We start from the raw sequence: 22,887 nt of genomic DNA on the forward strand, positions 1-22,887 counted from the left end.
CCCGTTCTCGTAGGTCTCGCGCGAGCGTTGGTCTCGTATAATGTCGCGGGAGCGCGCGTGCCCCGCCCTTTCCGCGGCGCGGGCCGGACGATGGCGGTCGGGAAGAACAAGCGCCTCACCAAGGGCGGCAAGAAGGGCGCGAAGAAGAAAGTGTGAGGGCCGCCGGGGCACGGGCGGGCGGTGCCCGGGGGCGCCGGGCAGGGCGCCGGGCGGTGGGATGCCGGGCGGTGGGATGCCGGGGATGTGGGGCGGATGGCGGCGGCGGCCCGGCCGGAGTAGGGCCAATGCTGTCATGGCGTCAGCGGGCGTGGGCTCAGCGGGGCGGGAGCAGCGGCCTGTATTCGGAGAGGAAGGTCTTACTGCAGCCCGGCCTGAGAAAGTCGGTTAAAAAAATCTTTTTCATTTGATTTAAGGGTCGACCCTTTCTCCAAGAAGGACTGGTACGATGTCAAAGCTCCGGCGATGTTCAATATCCGAAACATAGGGAAGACACTTGTCACCAGGACTCAAGGAACTAGTGAGTAGTTGGGGTTGGTGCAGTACAGGAGATTGCGTTTGCTCCGTGTGCTAGCTCCGAGCGGTTAAAGAACTTCTTGGATAAAAAATTGCTGAAAAATGGGGTTTGCTTTTACTGTTACGAACTTTAAAGCTAAAAAACTGGATGATTTGAGTGGATTTTTTTTTTTTGAGTTGACCGAGTTTGAATAAATGAGTTTAGCTGCAGGGAAGTTCATACACTGGGCCCTTGTTTGTACAAGAATGCCAAACCATGGAAGGGAGGGCCTGAAGTTTCTAATAAGCTTCTCTTGGGGTAACCTGACGAGTTCGGAAAAGTTCAAGAAGTAAGCAGTAGTTTTAATTGTCACAGGCGGAGATGTGGGACTGTGCCACAGGGACACCTTAGTCCTAATAGGATCGTAACGACCAGCACATCAAGACACTGAAATCTTTAAAATTTAAAGGCTTTGGGTAAAGATTAGAGCCGGAATTTTTGACTTAATGTGAGCACTTATGTATCACTGGAGGGTAAATTCGGTTTTACATAATCTGGCACACCTTAGGAAGAGGGCACCTCTTGTTAGGAATGCAGGGGTGTCTGGATAGAGGTAATAACCCTATTTTTGGAAGCTTAGCCATGCAGAATGGCAAAATAGCTTTATGATACTCTGCTGGATGTACTCAAAGTTGGGATGATGATAGTTTCTTTAAACTGTAACATGTGAAACAAATAAAATGAGGATCACTGCCAAACGAAGTGTGAACTACCCAGTGTTGTTAAAATGGTTCCTCCTTGGAGGAGGAGCTGTGAAATTATTGTATTGAGCTGTTCATTGCTGCTTCATCTCTGCTGAGCACTTGTGGCTTTTTATGTTTAGTTTTTTCATTACTGTTCATAATTTCCAAATACTCTGTAACCCCTTTATGCTCAAAACACACCAAATTATTACACGTGGTGGAATCTGCTGTATGCTGCTGTTCATATCCCACACCTGATACTATTGCCTTGAAAAGATCCCTCCTAAAGGGAGAAATTTCCAACCTTGCTGGCTCTGTGATCACCACTAGAAAACATCAGAGAATGGGATTCCAGCAGGAATTAAGTATCTGATTTGAAGAGTGTGCTTCTAATGCTAATCTAAGGTGTTTTATTCTGTTCCATCACACAGAAATTGCCTCTGACGGGCTGAAGGGCCGCGTGTTTGAAGTGAGCCTGGCTGATCTGCAGAATGATGAGGTTGCCTTCCGCAAATTTAAACTGATAACTGAGGATGTTCAGGGCAAAAACTGTCTGACCAACTTCCATGGGATGGACCTCACACGGGACAAAATGTGCTCCATGGTCAAAAAATGGCAGGTGTGTAAGAAACAAGGTCTGCATTGCTGCCGGTGCCTGGCAAAGCTGTGTTTGAAGCAGCATCAGACAGCATTGGGTGTGTGGGTCTGGGCAGCCTGTGTGCTGTGTGGGTGGTAAATGTTCACTGCTTCCTCTTCCAGACAATGATTGAAGCCCACGTGGATGTCAAAACTACAGACGGGTACCTGCTGCGCCTCTTCTGTGTGGGCTTCACCAAGAAGCGCAATAACCAAATCCGCAAGACCTCCTACGCCCAGCACCAGCAGGTCCGGCAGATCCGCAAGAAAATGATGGAAATCATGACCCGGGAGGTGCAGACCAATGACCTGAAGGAAGTTGTCAATAAGCTGTAAGTTCTCCCCTACAGTTAAAATCGTGCTTTGGGGGTTGGTTGTTGCTGAGTGCCTGGGGAGTGCTGGTGCATCCTGAGCTGTTTGTCAGAGACTCATGTGCAAGGAGCCCCTCGTGTGGAAAAGCCAATCGCCCTTTTCTGCAAATGACTTCTCTTAATCTCTGCATCCTGTGTGACCTGAATCTGCTGTCATGTTTGCATAAATGTACAGTCACTCTCCAGAAGATTTGTGGTTCACATTTCTACAGACTAAAATTGTAATTCTGATCTGTTGGGGCTGTGAATGCTCTCAGCTCTTGTGATAGAAGTTTTTCAAAGTGTGCTGATTGCTTCCAAAAGTTTGCAGATTTGCTCTCAAAAGGAGCATATTTGCACTTTGTCCCTTCTAACATTGCAAGGGAGATGTCTTAGAATCTAAATGTACTTGAAGAAAATTGTCAGTGATGGCATAAACTTTTGTAGAATATTTTGTATTCTTCAAGGATATTTTAAGTCTGTGTTGCTGCTGCAGAAGCAGGCAGAGTTTTTAGCATTGTGGTGCTTTGTGATTTCTCAGGATCCCAGACAGCATTGGCAAGGACATCGAGAAGGCCTGTCAGTCCATTTACCCTCTGCACGATGTCTATGTCTGCAAGGTGAAGATGCTCAAGAAGCCCAAGTTCGAATGTAAGTCTCTTACTGCAGACATTTGGAGGAGGGTGTGGAAGGGAGTTACTTTAAATGTGTTTGCTTTTGGATAAAGATGTTACAGCAGAGTCAATGAGCTTAAGTAGTTGTAGAAGGGAAAGTGTGTCCTTGTCCCCACGTGTGGCTTCCAGGATTGAAAGCCAAGCAGTGAGCATTCAGTTTGGAGCTTGAATTCTCACCTGGAAGTGCTGCTGAATGTTTGAAAGCTTTGCTTTGGGAATGAATGATGACAAAATGTTTCGGTCCCAGATGATGCGGAATGATTCTATTTCACCTTTTTCTGACATTCCTGTGTAATGCAGCAGTAGGCTCTTGAGTCCAGATCCTTTTAGAAAAAGGTGTAGTTTGTAGTTTCATTGCATAGCCTTATTTCACTGCTTGTTTCTGTCTGACTGTCACTGCAGCAGCATGTCTGTGCATGACCTGTCTGCAATGGACTTAGTCCTACTTACAGAAAGTGTTCTGGTGGTTTCATGTGTATATGATGAGTAATTGAGTAATTTAAAACTGTTTAAACAGGTCTATCTCTCACTGTTTCTGTCACTGCTTCTTTTTAGTGGGCAAGCTGATGGAGCTGCATGGGGAAGGTGGTGGTACTGGAAAGCCCTCTGGGGATGAGGCAGGCACTAAGGTAGAGCGAGCTGATGGATATGAGCCGCCTGTGCAAGAGTCTGTGTGAAACTAAAAATTGCTGGAAAATAAAAGATTTTAATATACAGAACTAATGCTTGGTTGCCTGTATTGCTACTGGACAATATTGGTACTGGATGTGTGGATGAGTTTTCGATAAGATAAACCTACAGTCTTGGTTTAAAAAAAAAATTAAAGTACTCATGTACTTCTCCAATTGTGTTGTGGAGATGGGTGGAAGAAGGTGGGTTGTCCATTTTGTGGATTCTCTACGTTGATTTTACCCAGTAATCACCAAAAAAAACTTGTGTATGTGTGCGGAGGTTATATTGGTGAGAGGTGCCTCAAAGAGTACAGGGAAGGCAGAAATTGCACAGGGAAACCTGTGTCAGAATTTGGTATTATTGGGAAGTCTTACAGTTTTATCCAGATAACTTGCCTCAGAAAATGTGCCTATGTTTAAATTTCTTGGTAATTTAATACAACCTCTCATGGGATAGGTGTGGTCTCTGATGGTCAGAAGGTGTTTGAAGGTGTAAAGTTGTACTTATGATAATGGAAGCAGCATTATTTTGAGCAGTGCAGAAATCCAGAATGTGCTTGAGCAGTGGAGTTGGGTGTTGGATTTTATCCTGTCTGAACTGAGGGGTGACCATAATGGAGAATCTGTGGAATTTCAGGGGGAAAAAAAATCTGTAAAAAGGCAATGGTCTGTGTTCTGAAAACAAAGCGCTTAAATGTTTTGTGGAGTAATCTTAAGACTGTTTTCCATTCTCTAATAGCATTTTTGCTTCTTGTTCAACTTATGTTTGCTTAAAAATGAAAGACTTTTTTCTGACTTAGATCAGTTTTGTGTGCTATCAATGTATTTTGTTTAGAATAGGGCAACAAACCTAAACTTAGTCCTATTAAATTGTTGGTAAGTTAGTGATATAAAATCTGAGAGCAGAATGCAGAGTTCACTGAGAGTGGTGCCTCTTGCAATTGGTTGTCACAGAGCTTAGGACAAGAAATAAAGGAAAATAGCGAAAATGTTACTGTTCCAACAAAGCTACTGGGGAAAAGGAGAGGGGCCCTGCTACCCATGAAGGCTGTACTGTATTGTCAGGGATTTTCACATTTTCCTAGTTGATAATTCTGGTTTGGACTAAGTAATAGGCAAAATGAGAAGAATGGTTTTGAACTTACTTCAGAACGCTGCAGGTGATGTGATTTTGTCTTGTGATTCCAAGTTAGTTTTAATGTTCTGGTTTTTCCACTTTGTGTACTGGAAGGAAGAGTAGTGAGTGCTCAATGCTCAGAACCTTGGAACAGGGGGAAGGAATCATGTTGCTTTGTTCTTTCCATCTGTAATGCTGAGGCAAGTGTCACCTGCCTCCCGGAATCCCAGCCGGCCACATTTTTGAAGCTGTAAGATTTTATTTGTTACTTGCATATCTGAGTACTGTATGTTGCCAAAAGGTTAGTCCAAGAGTGTTGTAGTTTAAATTTATGGGGGGTCCCCGGGGAGTGCCCCCAGAGACCCCCGGGGTCCTTATGAGGTCGTGGGTGTTCCCGTGCTGGCAGGCAGAGAGACTTCAGACGCCGGTGGGGTGCTGATGAGGTGAGGGTTTATTCACTGAGGGAGGGGGGAAGGGAAGGGAGGGGAAGGGAGGAGAGGGAAAGGGAGCATCCGGATGCCTCCGGGGAAGAGGGGCAAGAGGGGCAGAGCCTTCTGCCTTAGCATTCTTATCACAGAGGTTCAAAGGGGCGCGGTAACATTCTCCAGCCAATGAGGTTACAGATACAGGATACTGCAGGGAGGATACAGACTTGGGATAAACCATACATTTTCCAGGGGTGAGCTAGAGCAAACCATTTCCATAAAATGCAATCCCACACAAGAGGATCGGGGAAAGAACAAGAACTTGGGTTTTCTTCAGGCTTTTAAATGTATTGTTAGGAGCAGTGCATTGCCATGTAGGCATTCTAGGTAAATGTAGGCTTTGTAATGTGATTTCAGGTGGGGGAAAAGCAGGAAGGAAAATACTGTGCATCTTCTGTATTCTCTCAACAAATACCAGCTGAAAAATCATGGAGTATGAAAGCAACAATCAGCAGAGCACACCTAAATTACGTGCAGGATCAGCCCAAGTCTTCCTCACAGTGTTGTCACAGTGAGAACCACGATGTGTGTGAGTGTGATACCCTGTGGTGACAGCTGCTTGCTGCAGGTAGCAAAATGCTATAGGTTCTGTAGGTGGGGAGAGTATGAGGCATACCCAAGTCCAAAGGCTTGAATAACCTGTTAAAATCATCCAGATTCTCTGAGGGGTTTGGACTGGTTGTCTGGGGGTGGGGTGTTACTTTGCAGCTGGGCTGAATATATAAGCAGAATGAGATCTCAGGCTGTCAAGTGGAAAGCTCATCTTTCCACAGCATAAGACAATTAAAATGCCCTCATGATTTAATTATAAAAATTTTATTGGTTAAATACATTCTTAATTTACAGAGGTACCATAACAAACTTACTGGACTTAACAAAGGTTTATTTAGGACACTGTTCATTGTACACAGAACAAAGACATCTTCCTGAAGATAATTCCAGAGGATGGGTCAAACAAAATATTTCAGTAAGCGAGGCTTTTATTCTAATGCATGAAGATTTAGCTGGATTTCAAAGTTACAGCTGAAATTTGCTACTACGTTGCAGTTAAGATTTGCACTCCACCTCATTCTCGGTATTTTTGTACACCTTAGGAATTATGTTGTGATCTGTATGTGGTCTCACGGTGGTGTTGGGCATTGTCTTAGGAAAATCCTGTCCTGTAAAAGCCGAGCATCTCCTTCGCTTCAGCGTTCATCCAGACGCCGTTTCAGCTGCCTGCAGCCATGTGAGCAGCCCTTAGATGGCACTCTGTGTCCTGAGTAAAAGGCCTTGCTGCTACTCCTGCCCAGCCCCACAGGGAGGAGGAGATTACATACAGCAGAGTGGTCTTGTCAAAGAACAGGCACTGACTTTAAACAGTGAAGTTACAGAAACGACTGGTCAAGACACAGTTATAAAAATGGGAAAGAGGAAATTGAAAAAAAAATATTAAAAAAATCAGTTCTACTTTTGAGACTTATCAAAACCTTAGAAAACTGCCAGACAAACAGTAAGTAAACATCATACACTTCAGCCTCATCTACCACCACACTGGTGTGGTATGTCTTTGAAGGACCTGGCTATTCCTTGTATTTCTCTAGGAGATGACTCTTTTTGGAATAAACAAGAACCTTTAGAATCTCCTAACAGGAAAACTTGGGAGAGTGGGAAGGATTGTCCTCTGCTGTGGACTTCCACATTGATTGAGTTCTGGACAGGCTTGCTGTGGCTGCTAAAACTGAGTTAACAGCTAACAGCCTATTTTGTGTTTCCAACCTTCTAGAAACAGCACATAATTCAGCATTTTGTTTATCATGTTAATCCCTAATGGGAGTAGACATCCAGTTCTCAGCTCATGAAAACTTTGTGTGATCTTCATCCTCCGGTTGTGTGAATGGTACTGCTGGAGTTCAAAACACACCACAAAGCAGGGGGGCTGTGTCTGTCTTTGCAAGTTCTGTGGCCTAGCAGTGACTGCTGAGTGAATGGTGCTGAGGTCCTTGTGTCTGCACTGCAGGTCCCTCAGGCTTGCTTCAGCTGAGCTCCGGTCTCCCACTGGGACTGGATGCTCATTCCTTGCTGGGGGAGGCCTGCAGTTCTGGCTATGCCTATTCCTGCCTGCTGTGATGGTAACCAGACCACAGTGCACAGGGAGGGCAGGGCCACCCTCCCCCAGTCTGCTTAGGCCCCACTTCAGGTGCACCCTAGTCTCTCGCAGCAGCAGGTGGTTGTTGTGGTGCTCAGAGCTCATACCAGTGAAGTTGTCAGCAGGGATGTGACTAAGTCAAAACTATCTCAAGGTCCATCATGATTCTGGTTTCCAGTCTCCATCTACCTCCAACTGTTGGCTCCTCTGCAACCTGAACTGCCAAGCCCATGAAGGAAAGTCTTATTGAAGGTATCTCAATACCCAGTGACCTGCAGCTCTCTGGAGCAGTGACTCAGCCTACTGGTTCCTTTTTGTGATAATGGTGCAGAAGGAGTGGAATACTGGCAGCAGTGAAAGAACCAACTGCAGTATAATTTCTTCTATTCCAGTCTGATGGAATTAGCAGTTAATCAGGATGCTATTTAATTATTTTTTAAGAAGCCAAGTGTTACAAAAAGGAATTGACTACTACAAGTTCCTATAATGTGAAACTACCTCAGTCACATCCATCTTAGTTGGTCAGTCAAGCTACACTGCTACTTTTTACTAAGTGCCTTGGTTAGAGCTGCTTGGAGTAACCTCTTGCCAGGCATGTTTTCCTTAAGGTCTCAACAGACCATTTATAAGGATGCTCAGTATATTTGGTATGTGGCAACAAACTGGAAACTAATCCTATGTCTGCTGAAAACTAAACCCAAGGCTGTATAATATCCTTCATATTAAGGATAGGAATAGTGTTACTGAAGTATGTTCCAGTGCTTGAGTGACAAATAAAATGCAGACTGAGTGAACACTGGCTTTCCACTTCCATGAGGGGAGTGGAGGGGCAAATAGTTGGAATAGTGCAGCTATTCCATGCCTGGGATCTGAGAAAGCTCAATAAACACTGTCTGTGGCTAACTTCAGCTGGGAAAGGAGGGTACAATGGTGCTCAAAGAACAGTGGGCAGTAGGAAAAAAATGTACTTGCAAATATTAAGAGGCAAAATACTTTAAAAAAAATTACTTCTGTGTTCTTGCTGTATGAGCAGCTTGGGCTAAGAATAGAAGTATGCTACAGAAGGATTTATTTCTCCATTTCCCCTCTTACCAGTATTAGATTTGACACTTTCTACTCTGAAATACCAGTTATTTTTCTTATCCTCTAAGTCATAAAACAAGTGGATTCTACTGCTAATGTAGAACTCAAGCAGTAATGAAACCTGAATATCAAACTTCATCTACATACTGAATGCTGTAATTATATATTATAACAATTTTTCAAGTTTGGATCTTAAGAAGGTCAAAGAAGGCCAAAGCAGCTTATGTTATGCAGACTTTCTGCATGATAAATGTAATACCAGAGTAAACATATTAGAATGCTATATAGGTTAAAATGGTGTTGCACCACAGTATTTCCCTAGTTGGAAATGGCTAAAAAGCCTGCTTGTTTTGCTCTCTGAGCATTCATGAAACATGACTACATACACTGTCACAAAAGACTCAAATTTTCTTATCTGACTTCTAGATACTACTATGACTGTCTAGAAAAAGTAGTGCAAAACACTGATAATCAACACTTGTTGATGTCTTTGCTGTGCCTTTAGGGTAGAAAACATTCTCTCCCACATGAAGGGAGTAGCACAAAGGCAACACTTGGTGTTTTTAAAATCTGAACAAAGTTCTTGGGAAATATCCCAGATTTTCCCAGTATCTCTCCACTCATCCAGTCCTCGTCTACAGATTCCAGCTCTGTTATCATGTCACCTGCCTGTAAGAGAAGGAGTAATGTGAGTCAGTACAGCTTACTGTGCAATGTTACTGAGCAATGTTAATGCATGCAGAGCTGATCCTATTTAGAAGCAATTAATATCAATCAAAGAGAAGAGGAGTGAGATGCGGCTTCTGTTGGTTACATCTCTTGGAGATTGTTTGCTAAAACCAGCTGAAGTTTCTCTAAGGCTAAATACTTGTCTATGCTGAAAAATCCCCTTTGGAGGGACAGAAGAGCACTGCTAGACAACTTCTCACATTGCTTTAGCTCTCCAGGTATAAGAGCTGGCTGGCTCGTGGGCCCCTTGCTTTACTGTTTATTTGTGTGTGCTTCCAGGGTTTGTTTTCTTAAAACACTGGAAAGATTTTTTTTTTTAAAATTTAGTCCCAGTATTTTCTAGCACTTAGAAACTTTCCCAAAAAAAGGAAAAGAAATCTAAGAGCTCAGTATGGCCATTTAAATTGCAGCTCCTGTGTTTGGTCCTGGTTCTTGTTCTCACTGACCCTTCATCTGAAGTACTGGCCTTTCCTTCAGTATCTCTATTCCCCTTTTCTGCTTTAAAGAATCATCTATCCTTTCAGTATTGCAACCTGTTAATGCTGAAATTTTGCTAGTTTTAGAAGAGAAAATACTGTGAGTTCCAGTTCCTTTGAAATTCTACTGTTTTTCAGAAATTTGCTTTTGAGAACATGGTTACCTAAAACATGATTTTGAATATCAAGGCCACTCTGTTTCTTGTTCATGCTTAATATAATCTGGGCATCCAGCATGTATTTAATTTTTCCCCTTGTTCCCATGGCAACTCTGTATTCTGTTGCCAGTTCAGGATTTTGCTGTAGTAGGTTTCCCTTAGAGGCCTGGCTGCTGTAGCACTGGTACTCTCACCATTACCTCCTACTCAGAGTTTTCTTTCTCGTCCAAAAAGAGGCTCCCTTGACCATATCAACCAATCAGGAACTGAATGTACTGCAAAATAAGGTTTGTTTATCTTGTCATGTTAACTAGATCAGAGAAGTCAAGAATTCTGCAACTCCTGGCCTCTTTTTAATGTCTTTAATGAACTTTTTTGCTGATAGGAAACAGGAGTGATAAGGGAAAAATGTTTTTTTAGAGAGACAACTTATCAAATGTGTTAATATCTGTGCATATTAATATTTATGCACTTCATCCTTCTTGTCTAAAGCCTATTTTCACAGTGGATGATCCTTATTTTTTAGCACTCCTTAGGAGCATGAGACCTCTTGGAAATTGATCTGAGAGGTACTTACTTTGAAGGAAAGCTCATCTTCATTTTCTCCATGAAAATCATAAAGAGCTTTGGCTTTTCCTTTCTTCCCCCCTCCAGGCTGTGACAGCTCTACCCTGGCTACAGAACATGGACAAGAGAAGTTACTTGCATTGGAGCAAAATTAATCTGTTTCTGGAGAAGTTTCCTGTCATTCTCCCTACTGTTGTGCTACAGGTTGTCCAAATGTTATTGCTACTGCTGTAACAAATTCACTGTCCTACTGGAATTAAAAAGTCTACTTCCACCAGTTTATTTTATAGTATTAAACAGTCTCACAGTTTTGCTTCTAAGCAGACTAAATTTAAAACTCACTTAACTTGAACTTCCCAATGGTGATACATAATAAATGCTGACTTTCCCTTATTCTGCTCTAACATGAAGCAGCATCAATACTCCTGAATTATTCCTAAAGGTGGCTCAATGGCCCTGTTTTGCCTGCCCCCAAACCACACTGGAAAACATCCCAGACTCTGTCACCTCACAGATTACTCACTGACTAGAACATTATGTTGCCATTATTAGAGAAGTTGGTTCAAAACTTAAGTTTAGCTTTGGAGTACTAAAGACTCTGGCAGTGTGTGACTTGATGCCGTTGTGTTCTCCCACAGCTGTTGTGACTGGCACAACCCAAGGAATAATGAATTACCATCTAGTAGGAGCACTGTACCTGAGCAGGTCTGAACAAAAACTGCTGGGAAAATCCCTTCCTTTCCATTCAGTCTTCCTCTATTCCACTCCAAATCTACTTGTTCCAGTATTTGGATGTAGTCTCCCTTTTTGAAGGATAAATCATCTTTGGTTTCTGCTGTAAAATCATGAAGCGCTTCACACCACTCTACTGAGCATCTGTTGTTCTATTCAAGTTAACAGAAGAGATGCATTAATTTTAGAAGTGTGAATGGAGCCCAAAACCTGATGGATGCTGCTGAAAGCATCTGTACAGCACATGGGTGTCCTGACACCCTCCCAATACAACAGTGCTGCTACAGGTATAGACTAGAATGGCATTTCAGCAATTGCCACCACAGAATTTCATCTAGGCTCAGCCACATTCCTTTTTATCTCTGGTGACAGGGGAAAGGATTAATAAATTTAAAATTAAATCACTGCAGTAATACTTAAAATAGAGATAACAAGAATTTCCTTCAGCACAAAGGCTAAAAATTTACCAGTGTTAATTTGTCAGAAGCTCTGAATTCAATCAGCTTAGGCCAAGTGTCAGAACTGAGGCTGTGACAATGCAGCATTGTGTGCTGTGGGAGTGGTGTCAGGTTCTGCAGTTACTCTCACGTTATAATAGTCTCTGTAAATCTATACATAAATTCTGGCCCTCACCTATAAAGTTTTATTACCTGAGGAAGGGAATAGGAAACCTCCAGCTTATTCTTCATTGCTGTTTCTGTACCTACATAAGTAAAGCACAACTTAAGAATAGGAGCAGTGTCTATTCAGAGTGCTACTAATAACAGAGATTTTAGATATTTGAAGTCATTATTAAGAATAGCTTCTTAAAAAGTCCTACTGTTAATTTTGAGGGGTTTTCTTCTTGGTCTTCCCTCTCTTTTTACCTCCTTTCTGCAATCATTGTCCTATTGGAATTTTCTCCTATAAGCTGCCTATTTGCATTAAGTACAAAACCATGCTCTTGAAGATTTTTGCAAACATATTCATACCTGTTCCAGGCAGATCTTCAATTACTTCCACAAAGTTCAAGGGGAAAATTCCAGACGTGCCTCTGAGCTCTCCTTTGGCCCACTCTTCATTTACATATTCTTTCAGGATAATAGTTTCACCTTTTGAAAAACTATGCTCATCTTTCTGATCTCCAATGTATTCAAATCGTGCTACACATCTTAGACCTCTGCACAAACAAAAGAGACAATTACTTTGCTTCTTTATTATTACTGTCCACTTAAAAATAAGACAGCATTGTGTGCAATATATGGATTGATATTTTAATTAAAATGATAAAAAATTCACTGAAGATAGAACAGGTGGAAAATTGGGGGCCAGCCCTGGTTCTCATCTCTGCTTTCTGAGGAGGATGAGTGGAGAGTCTGGAGGAGCCAGATGCAATTTCTGCATCCAAATTGCTGCCTGTTACTGTATTTTGCGAAAGACCCTATTTCCCTTCCAAGCAACAATAAACCCCCTTGTTTCTGGGTCACCTGTCCAATTTCATATCTTTGCCTATGTCCGAACAAGTGTCCTGATACACTTTTGTAACGAGTTTGATTATTTTTCGAGCTAGCATCCCATTTAGATGCAATCAAACATGGGTGGGGGGTGAGTGTTGTCCATTTGTCCCAAATACATGGAGGTTTCATAGGAAGAAGCTAGTTTTTATCTACTTTAAAATACTTTAATCTGTATAATCCATCCCTATAATCTTATAGGGGGAAAAAGCTTATCTATCAAAGAAAGAAATATCAATGCATCTGATAAATTTTATATACTGTGGTACAGTACTGAAAAAAAACTAATTAATTTTCCCCTGACTTAAATCAATTTAATTATTTAAGAACCTAATAAATCAAATTTAATAAATTAACCAAGAAAATATTTTGTTAATCAGAAATGCCATGCTGGAAAAAAGCAGTAACAGGCTTTAATTCTTTCTATATATTCATAGCACACAAACAAAGTAAGAAGCTTGATTCCCACCCCCGTCCCCCAGTCAGTATGTTTGCAAAAATGTGTCTTTCAGGACAGAGCTAGAAGTTTCTGTTTCTTTCTTAGCTGCAGAAGCAGCTTTATAAAAGAAAGTTTTGTTCCTGACAAACCAAGCTTAATGTAAAGAACAACTGAATTATCCCACTGACACTAGTTGCTCCTGCCTCTGCCTGAATTTGCTTTAATTCCTGGAATGAATGATTACGAAATCCAATAAACATCACTGAGAAATAAACAGCATGAAAAATCATTTCTTGCCCACAAATATTAGTGCAAGTTGTCTGAAAATCAGAAATGAAAGTGCTGGCAATTCATTTGATAATTTGGAGGGAACTTTAGATTTACCTGTACAGCTGCACACCTTAAGGACAGACAGATTTCTCTGCTTAAAGTACCTCTATGTTCTGTCCCATTGTGTCTTGTTCTTTCACATAAGTAGGATCCCTACCATGTTCCATCTTGTGAGGACACTAGAAGAAAGCAGGAAGGCTCGGGGCAAAGAGAGGAGTGTACAATGCTGCTGAAGTTAATTAGATTAGTTCATGGTTTCTGGAACCAGTTTTCATGAAAGTATGCATTTAGGCTTTTTTTACCTAAATATGAGTCTTAATAAAACATCATATACATTCAGGTTTTTAAAACATATAATTTAATTTTTACAATATATTTTGGTGAATAAATTGTTAACCCTTTTAACCTCAGTGCAGAAAGCCCCTGCTTCAAAGTTAATATTTCTTTTTCATTCCTTGTAAATCAACATGAGAAAGCAAATAAGATTCATCTGACTCACTTGATAGATCCTGATGAAGAGGGTATTTTTTTCCTGTTGGCTTCTTCTGGAACATCAATCTAATCAGACAATAAAATAAATTATATCTTCCATTACAAGCTCATGGCAACTAACCATAATAAACTTGAAACTGGTTAAAATAATCTGTTTTTCAGATGTGTGACACTGTAATCATTGGCATGCTCTGATATATGACCACATTAATGTAAATTTATGCCTGTTTTCTCATTTTTTAATCTTATGCAAACAAGGAACAATATTTAATGTTTTGTTTTATGAAGCTGGTTTATTGTTTCTACTTGCGGCATGACTGATTGACAGAATATGTGACTAGATGCTACAACATGTTGTTGAATTTAGATTCCAATTCTCAACTGGTAATTGCTCTCAATTATTTACTAGCACAGTATACCACAATAGACAAAACTACTGTTTACACTTATCCCTTCTGTGCTCTGGTAGCCAACTGCTCTCCAAACAAAAACACTTCACAAATCTCACTTGAATTGGAGAAGTACACCTTAAAAAATCAATACACAGATATATCAAACAGACAACATTCAAGTCCTTTATCCCAGGAGGATTTCAATTGTATTTTTGGTGTGACATGAAGGATGTACAGAAGATGTACAGGACTATGAGCTGAGACCCTGGTGAGGAGCTTTGGGTTACAGCTCACTGTTATATCAGCCAGGTCCCATAAAATCAACAGGAATGTTTCATTAGGTTGTGTGAAACACTGGAGGAAATGACAACGCCTTTTAGGACAAATAATCTCTGCACTGCTCTTGCTGAAGGAGCTGGTATCTGTGGTGCTCTGAAGGTTCTATGGGAAGTCATAACTATGTATTATTGTTAGGTGTCCAGATCCAAGCTACTACCCAGCTCAATATTGTAAAACACATTGTAGTGCATTGTATAGAGACCTTGTATCAAGATGAAATCTGACATGAATTAATAGGAGAATTCACTCAAGTAAATTAGTCTCATGCACTGCGCTCTTTTTTCTTTTTAAAAAAACCCCAAATTCTGAGACAAAATATTTTTCCCTCAAAGGGTAATCATCGTTTACAACTAAAATAGAAATGCATCTTCCCTAGCTTTTATGAAGTTGTATCTGTCTGTATCAATGCTGAATTTGACCCCAAATGCTCACTCCACTGCTTTAACATAAAATCTTTTCTTCATTAGCTATCAGTAGAAGCAAGAGCTTTTAAATGGAATTGTTGGTCTGTGTAGAAGCAGCCAATCAATTTAGCTAACAAATCTTTCTCGTGAAAGTGAATCAAGCATGGTTCCATTACTACTAATTATGAGTTTTTATTCTTCAGCACTTCTCAGATCTTAAAATTTTTCTCCAATACCACCATTACAAACCAGACACCCTACCCTCTCTGATGTCTACCAAATCCTTGGTATTGCCCATGCAGCAGCAGGGCTCTGCCAGCTGTGCTGGCCCAGGACGTGTTGCCACAGATATTTTCTATCTTTAGTGCCAAGCCATGCACCATCCCAGCATCCTGGTGTCACTCTGGCATTCTTCCATGTCTATATAGCTGGTGTGGACAGCCCAATACCCTTTCCACTGTCACAAAATGGACTTCAGTCTCAGACTCAGGCTTGCAATAGTTTTGACACAGCATTTGACTGCAGGGAACCATATTGTATCCCTTTTAAATTAATTATCATTGGGCTCCAAAAGAGCACCTATCTCTTGCCTTCTGCTCACTGTCAAGTGTCACATTCAGGAACAGGATTGCTTTAAGCTGCTAATTTGCATCAACACAATCTCCTTGCACTGTGCCAGCACAACCATTTGTGCAGCCACTTAGAAAACCACTTAGGCAAATTGATCCTGTTGGAAAAAACAACATTCTAGGAAGAAAAAAAACCCAACATGGTTTTTTGGGCTAAATTGCTACTCTGACTTAGTTCACTACATGGCTAAAAAAGTGGTGATTCCAGCAAAGTTCAATGGACAAGAAAGTGACAGAAGATGGGGAGCTGGGGAGAGGCAGAAAAATCTTTTACCAAGTGTTGATTCTGACATGCAGCTGTCAAAAAATAATCTGCTTTGAAGACCCTGAGAAACTATGCATGTTTTCAATGAGAATCTGGTAAGGGCAATGATTTTATCACTTGGCTTTAAATTGACAGCAAATTATTCCCCATAACACAAGCTGGTTGTGCCAAATCAAGCATCTTTCTAATACCACACAAGTTGATGAGTCTTCCATGCTGCCAGTGGGATAAGAGATTATCTAAACACATAATGGAGTTAAACACACAGGAGCCTTAGTAAAACAGAACCAGAAAACAAATGCAAAAGGATATTATGCAGCAATGCATATAAATCCTACATACAACCACTTTAACAAAGTTGGCAGGAAATATCCCTGTATGATTCCCACATTTTCCTCTGTACCACTCGGTATCAATTCTCTCCAAAAGACAAACAGTGTCTCCAGAATGAAGGTCCAAGTCATCAGCATGCTCTGTAAGACATCATTTCAGTTAACAGTACTTCTCACACTCACTGATTTTCTCTAAGTAAAACCTTCTTAATACAAATACCACAGAAAAAAACCAGAATCAGTTTTTAAAAAGTCCTAATTTTACCTGATACATCAACCAGCTTTAACTGAAAGACTGACCCATCTACAGCTCAACTCACTGATTTGAACAACTCTATGTGCAGACCTTACAGACTGAGCTTCCACACCATTTTTAAGCTCTAATTTCTAAGAAAATTTCCATTTGAAAGTCTTGGAGTAAAACATGCTTCCAGAATATTCACATTTACTTACCTGCAGTAATCATGCAGGACTACAGCATGAGGTGCATTTGTGTCAGAAACTTATGGAGGGTGGTTTGAATCCTGACAACAACAAATAAATGCAAGTATTTTATAAATCATGCAAGATACTAACAGATTCTCTGTTATGTACTTTAATTAATTTTCTGACTTTGGACACAGAGTTTTTCTGGTATTGCAGAAGGAAATGGTTTTTGGTCACACGACTATGTGTCTGAATTCTGTATGCCTTTTGCCAGTGTAAACAAGAATATATTTCACTGTCCTGGGGTGACAGGACATTTCCATGCTTTGTATCCCAAATCGTTTTTTTTTTCCTGTTCCCATGTTCCCAGTTTGTTTTGTCTATAGCTGAGCCCCTCCCCCGGCTGCTTGCTTCTGGCTTGCTGCTAGCTTTAGGCGGCTTTGCTGGCTTTGCTCTCTTGCTTTCTGCTTTTTGCTTGCTTTTTTGCCATTTTTCTGCTTTTGTGTTTCCCCTTCTTTCCTTCCTCCCTTCCCTGAAGACATCGGACCTGCTTCGGGCCCTGATTCGGGAACATCAAGGGAAAACCCCCCGGAGTCTGCACCTGAGAGAAGCTTTGGCACCCTCCCCAGCAGAGACTGCTCACCCTCTCTTGGACTGGTGAAAACATTTGTTGTCATCTCGGACTGTTTTCCTTGTGTTGGGGAGTGTTTTTTTCGTTGTTTCTCAATAAACAAGTTTTTTTCCACTTTTTTCCTCTGAGGAAATTCCTCCCGAACCCGGTGGTGGGGGAGGGAGTTGTGGGGATTTTCCCCTAAATTTGTCCTAAACTAGGACATTCACCAAAATCACTCTTTTGAGCCAGTGAAAGGAAGCTAAGGCATGCAACTTTTCCAAGTATAGAAAAATATAGCCCTCAGCTATTTCTGTGGGCCAGAAATCTGTAGCACTGATAGCAACACTCATTGCAAGGGCTGTGGACAAATTTTGCACTGATGCTTGGTACTGTGTGCCACCAGTCACTCTTCCTTGCTCAAGGGAACACCCAACCCAACTTTCCACCATCACACTCAGCAAGGACAGCACATATGTCAACAAACATTCCAAGAGGAGCATGGAAGCCACTATGCCTTTGCTTACACTGAGGGGAGCTTACAGATTTCTTGTGCCATCTTCACAAAGAGAAATTATATTCACAATGTTGAGCCACCTTCTCTGTCCCACCCACTAGGAATTTTTAGGCTGTACTGATGACAATGATGGTGTAGAAAAAAAAACAAACCAAGCCAAACCAAACAAATCAACCAAACAAAACCAAAAAAACCCCAACAACAACCAAAAAAGCCCAACATAGATGAAGACCAGAGTAATGAGTTACAACAGACAACAACATACTGGATAGAAATCTATTTCAGCTATGTAGGCTTCTGATAATAGTCAAAAAGGCTGCTCATTGCTATAATTTCCACTAGCTATTTAATATTAATAGGGTCATGCCCTAAAACCAAGTCAGGATCTGTAGAGGCAGAGAGAAGAAAATACTTTCAAGTCTGTATGTCAAAGCCAATTTGCTGGTCTATCATATACAGCACTTGATAAAGTACTCGCTTATCTTTTGCTCAGTTCTCAGATACTCAGCCAAGGGAGTGATTATTTTCCTAGGAGACAGAGGAACTTCACCAGTTTCCTCTCCCTTCTGGCACTCCAAGTAATTACTCTTGCTCTGTTCCATAAGCTGAATGTCCCTGTGCTATGAGGCAAATCACCATTATTGGGTTTTGTTTTGGCAGTTGTTTTGTTTTGATTACAGAAACACAAGGATTTAATAAATCACTATTACATTTCTCAGTGTAACCTCTGAAGTCTAAAACATTTGATACTTTACTGCAACAGGAGTCTTGTTTATTGAATATTTAAGCCAGCAGAAAAAACCACCTTACCTTACAGGACAGTTCTCCAGTGTTCCTGGGAAGACAATCTTCCTTGGCAACTCCATGAAGCACAGGTAACTTGAAGAGAAACAGAGGCAAATGGAAAAGCTTTTTTCACTTTTAAGTACCTCAGATTTTCACTGCAAGTGGTAATAGATAATGGAACTATTCAAACCACCCACTACATGTAATTAGGAGTCCAGTGGAAGAGGACAGGTTCCTTTGGAAGGCATTCAGAACAGACTGCTGGTTCTATGAACTGCCACTCTGAGAAACTTGGGTGGTGTCACCCCCTTTAAAAGTGTCCTAGACACCTAACTGGTATCACACCATACAGTACAAGATACTCAGAAAGACACCCTGATGCAGAAACATATTCATTTGTCATGGAGGGCACTAGAAAAACACCCTGGGAGGAAATTTTCATTGACAGTAAGACTTTGGGGCAGGGATTACTACTGATCTTCTACAGAAAAAAAAAATCTCATACACAAAACTAAATGCAAAAGCGAAAGACCAAAAAGGTGGCAACAGAAAGTTTCCACTACATGCTGATGGAATGTTGATGCTGTTCATGCTATGGCTGCGTGGCTGCTTTTTTTGACAACAGCACTGGTTCAAGCAGCCACCAGCTCTATCACTGACCAGTTTCAAGTTTCTGGAGAAAGACCTTCTTGTTTTTATCTGCAATGTTGATCCATTTGTATTTAAAATTCCCTAATAACACATACAATACCAAAACTATTTTTATAATGAAAAGAGATGACATCAATAGGATGAAAATGTAACATTAGCAATGTTACATTCCTCACACTTTGCAAGCTTGATTAAGTAAGGTCAACTACATTATAAGTTCCAATGCTCCCCCAATTTCCCTAAGCATTTTCATATCTATGGGTAAACCAATATACAAATGCAATTATTCAGCATCATTTTACTGAAAGAGAATTCAGAACCGCTGACTGGAAAAAGAACCCCCAAACCCCAAGAGCTATGCATTAGAGATATATATAATACAATTACATATATACACAAAAATACATCACACAGATTTATACTTTAAATGTATTTATTGCTTTCTCCAGTATTGCCTTACAGAATTTATTACTATTTATCTACTAACATTTTCTAGGGAAGATTATGCTGATAGATGCACTTTGAAAGCCTCATAATACTAACTTACTTTAGCAGCTTTAACTACTTTTTTCTCTACTATTTTAACCATCACTGTTTTATAAAGAAATGTACTTAGAATATCTCAACTCTCACCATGTATTTATTGTAGAAAGGATGACCTGGTTTAGGTCTAGGAGGTAATGCTGGATCTGGAGTTATAAAGACTGCACTTTTTGCTCTCTTGGGTCCCAACCTGAACTTGCTTTTTTTATCAGAAGCGATATCAGAACTAGATTGTGAAAGAACATCCTTCTGGGAGGAGGTCTTGGCTGCAGAGAATTTTGGTGGAGGTGGCCTTTCAGGAACACTTTTAGGTGGGGGAGGTCGAGCAGGTACAATTTTTCCATCCACAGGCCTAAAAATTGTGCAAACCATCAGAGAAATATGCATATTAATAAGCCTGATGACCCGGGCTATACAGTGTGTAGTATTTGAAACTTTCCAGGAATACATGAACTCTTCAGATACAGACTTGGACCAGATGATCAAGTCCTTAGAAAGATCCTTTGACTACGTATTTCCAAGTCTGCTCACCAACAGCCTGCCAGCTTTCTGGGGAGCCCACTAAATAAGCAGCATTTGTTCCAGCAATCCACCTCTAGAAAGAGCTTTCTTTGTAGCTGCTGCAGGATGAAGTTCTGCTATTGGAGAGCTTTTGTGAAAGTTGGTCTTCAAGAATCAACATAGCCCATTCCTCGGGATGTCACTTATCTGAAGTGACTCTGATGAAACTCATGACATATCACACCGCTTTGCACATTGCCATCCACAGCAGAATTTACCATTTTTATGCAACAGATGTCTACCACAGAAAGAGAACGATGAAAATACTCAGGTTCTCTTGCAATGCTGGAGGTCCCACACTCTTACTGGACCAGCAGTTTAGAAACCAAAATCAGAGACTAGCAAGTAACAGTAGTAATATTTACTAGCAATTAATATTACTAGTAATATTCAAAAAATACAGTATCGTTTGATTGTTATTGGGATATCTTCAACCAGTTACTGCAAGTTTCTGCTACAACTGTTTCTCTTTTTTTTCACGTAATGTAATTCAGCATAATTATTTGTTCACGTGCAATCCTCATGGGTCTGCAAAAATTATCAACTCCAACAAGTGTGCACTGGTGGATCTTTGAAGTATTATTCTAACACATTTTGTGAGTGTCACCCATCACTTGAGAAGATACCAATGCTCTACTAATGCTCCTGATAAGACTTCTCCATTATATTTGAGTATGGAACAATTTTTAAATTTGAAAACAATTTTCCACTTCATCATCCATCTCTCCCTTTTCTTGGCCTCATCTTAAAACTAAGCACTTTTAATATTGACAAAAAGGGATATTCCTGTTGCCATGAGGTTTTTTCCTGGTTTGCCGAGCGTTCATATTGAAGGAGAAATGTGCAGTTTCTCACGCTTGTGAATATAAACACAGGATCATGTTTTACAAACACTGGCCATGTTTTGCAAACTCTTTCATTGTTTACATATTTCTAGGTGGGAGGAGAAAGGTGATTGACAGTTGGCTTGACCAATGTGGATTGAGAGGTGGAATTCCATCCTCCAATCCATGGGCCTCATAGGAAATGTATAAAACTAGGTTTTTGTAAATAAAGTGGTCTTCCTGCCCTGCTCTGCCCGATGAACCAAGATCTGTCTCCTGAGTCTCATTTTCTGGTCAGGCCCCGCGGTGATAATATTCCAAGTTAAACTGCTTTAAATCTGTAAGCAGACCAACCCATACATTTTTAAAGCAACTCAACTGAACAAGACCCTAACAAGCAATTCAGTGAATTATCACTGCTTACTTAAAAAAAAAAAAAAAATCCATTTGAGCAGAAGAGTGAAAGGACAAAATATTTACTGCAGTCCCAGAGACTCTCATACGAATCAGGAATGTTATGCTACACTGAATGTGGGGAAGGAACAAGCCAGTTAGGAGCAACAATGAGGTGTTCCCTTATGGTACATCCACATTCTTTCCTGTTAATTAATACTTATTATTATTGATAGACTCATTTCAATAACAGAAAGATTCTCTTGTCCTAACACAACAGAGCAAACTCTTGTGTTTAAACTCACAGATTTGGAATGCAAACACTGAGATACCCACAGTGGGCTGGCGAGTCAATGCCAGTTCTCCATCCACCGTGTCTCTGGCATTGATGGACATGAGTTAAAGGCTGGTCCAGCAACTTTTGCCCGTGCAGATGTTCTTTCTTTTTGGTTCACAAGAATAAAAAAACCCAAGGTTATCAGTGATCCTCCACCTGCATTTTAGGTCTGAAGTGTATAAACTAGCCAGTGCTTCTGGGAACCTGCTGGCCCAGCATCTGCCCTTTTCAGGGTGGCATCATCTGCTACCTCCCTTCACCACCCAAAGCCCACCACAAGTGCAAGTGCTGTGGGTGAAAAGGTTAAATATTAAGAAAGGAATGACTGCCAGCAGCCACTGTACATCAGCTGAAAAGTCAAACAGCTGCTCTCCTATAATCTCCTTGCTCATACCATAATGTATAAACAAAACAGCTACCAACTTGGTCCTGCCTATGCCTAAGTGAGCATAGTGCCCAGCCAAGACTATTGAGCTATGGCTGGAGTCATTAGTGCCTACACTGAGACTAACTATGCAAATTAATTCAGAAACCCCACTTTTAAGGGATTTTGAAGAACCACACTCACCTTGGGGGCAGTAGAGGTTCTACCTGAGGCACTCCACCCTGTTCTGAGTGATCCAATTCCTACAACCATTCAAAAGAAAAAAGGCATTTCTTTAAGCTTAAGGAAAATAAAAAATCTTGTTTAAATTATATCATTCTTAAATTATATCCTATGGACATGAAAAACAAGAGTTTCTGGAGGTCTGGTAATAAAGTAGTATTATGGTGTGATTCTGCCATTTTAAAGTGTTGAACATGGAGGGAAATATGGAGGGTAAATAACCTGATTTACTACCTGAAACACAGCTTAAATTGTGCATTAAGCGTGACCCACCCCCTCCTTTCCTACTACATGGCAGTAATTTCTTAGGAGCCAATTTCAGGAGAGTCATACAAATGTACAATTACACTGCCCAAAGGAATTGGCATTATCAACTTTGATTTGACTTTGACACATGGAACACTTTGAACAGGCTTAAAGTAGAAAACATGACATAAATGCAACTTGCAGAGGACAGTGTCTCTTGCAAATAACA

At 40.8% G+C, this 22,887-nt stretch overlaps 2 protein-coding genes and 1 non-coding gene across 4 annotated transcripts in view; 2 read left to right on the forward strand and 1 right to left on the reverse strand.

Annotated features, from left to right (window-relative positions):
- LOC134563390 (small ribosomal subunit protein eS1-like) lies at positions 1-10,587 on the forward strand. Of its 2 annotated transcripts, none has more exons than XM_063421278.1 (6): positions 1-152; positions 414-517; positions 1,668-1,855; positions 1,996-2,204; positions 2,764-2,873; positions 10,398-10,587. In XM_063421278.1, exons 1-6 carry the CDS (start codon positions 91-93, stop codon positions 10,463-10,465), a joined length of 741 nt encoding a protein of 246 aa, XP_063277348.1. In that variant the 5' UTR covers positions 1-90; the 3' UTR covers positions 10,466-10,587. The 2 variants fall into 2 exon arrangements, with proteins under 2 accessions (XP_063277348.1, XP_063277347.1); XM_063421277.1 differs by lacking the exon at positions 10,398-10,587 and adding an exon at positions 3,452-3,615.
- LOC134563480 (small nucleolar RNA SNORD73) lies at positions 3,113-3,182 on the forward strand. The gene has a single exon (XR_010083386.1). It is a non-coding gene; the product is annotated as a small nucleolar RNA SNORD73 (small nucleolar RNA).
- LOC134563389 (SH3 domain-containing protein 19-like) overlaps positions 5,204-22,887 on the reverse strand; it is a 23,252-nt gene continuing 5,568 nt past the window's right edge. Inside the window, exons 3-13 of the mRNA XM_063421276.1 lie at positions 22,374-22,432; positions 19,781-20,042; positions 18,521-18,589; positions 16,611-16,681; positions 16,168-16,298; positions 13,804-13,862; positions 12,014-12,201; positions 11,693-11,745; positions 11,008-11,194; positions 10,321-10,418; positions 5,204-9,049 (exon numbers count right to left, since the gene is read on the reverse strand). Of these exons, the coding sequence (XP_063277346.1) occupies positions 8,882-9,049; positions 10,321-10,418; positions 11,008-11,194; positions 11,693-11,745; positions 12,014-12,201; positions 13,804-13,862; positions 16,168-16,298; positions 16,611-16,623 (897 nt within the window). The 5' untranslated portion in view covers positions 16,624-16,681; positions 18,521-18,589; positions 19,781-20,042; positions 22,374-22,432 and the 3' untranslated portion in view covers positions 5,204-8,881. The remainder of the gene's footprint in view (positions 9,050-10,320; positions 10,419-11,007; positions 11,195-11,692; positions 11,746-12,013; positions 12,202-13,803; positions 13,863-16,167; positions 16,299-16,610; positions 16,682-18,520; positions 18,590-19,780; positions 20,043-22,373; positions 22,433-22,887) is intronic.

Source organism: Prinia subflava, chromosome W (assembly GCF_021018805.1).
Source record: "Prinia subflava isolate CZ2003 ecotype Zambia chromosome W, Cam_Psub_1.2, whole genome shotgun sequence".
Classification (NCBI taxonomy): domain Eukaryota; kingdom Metazoa; phylum Chordata; class Aves; order Passeriformes; family Cisticolidae; genus Prinia; species Prinia subflava.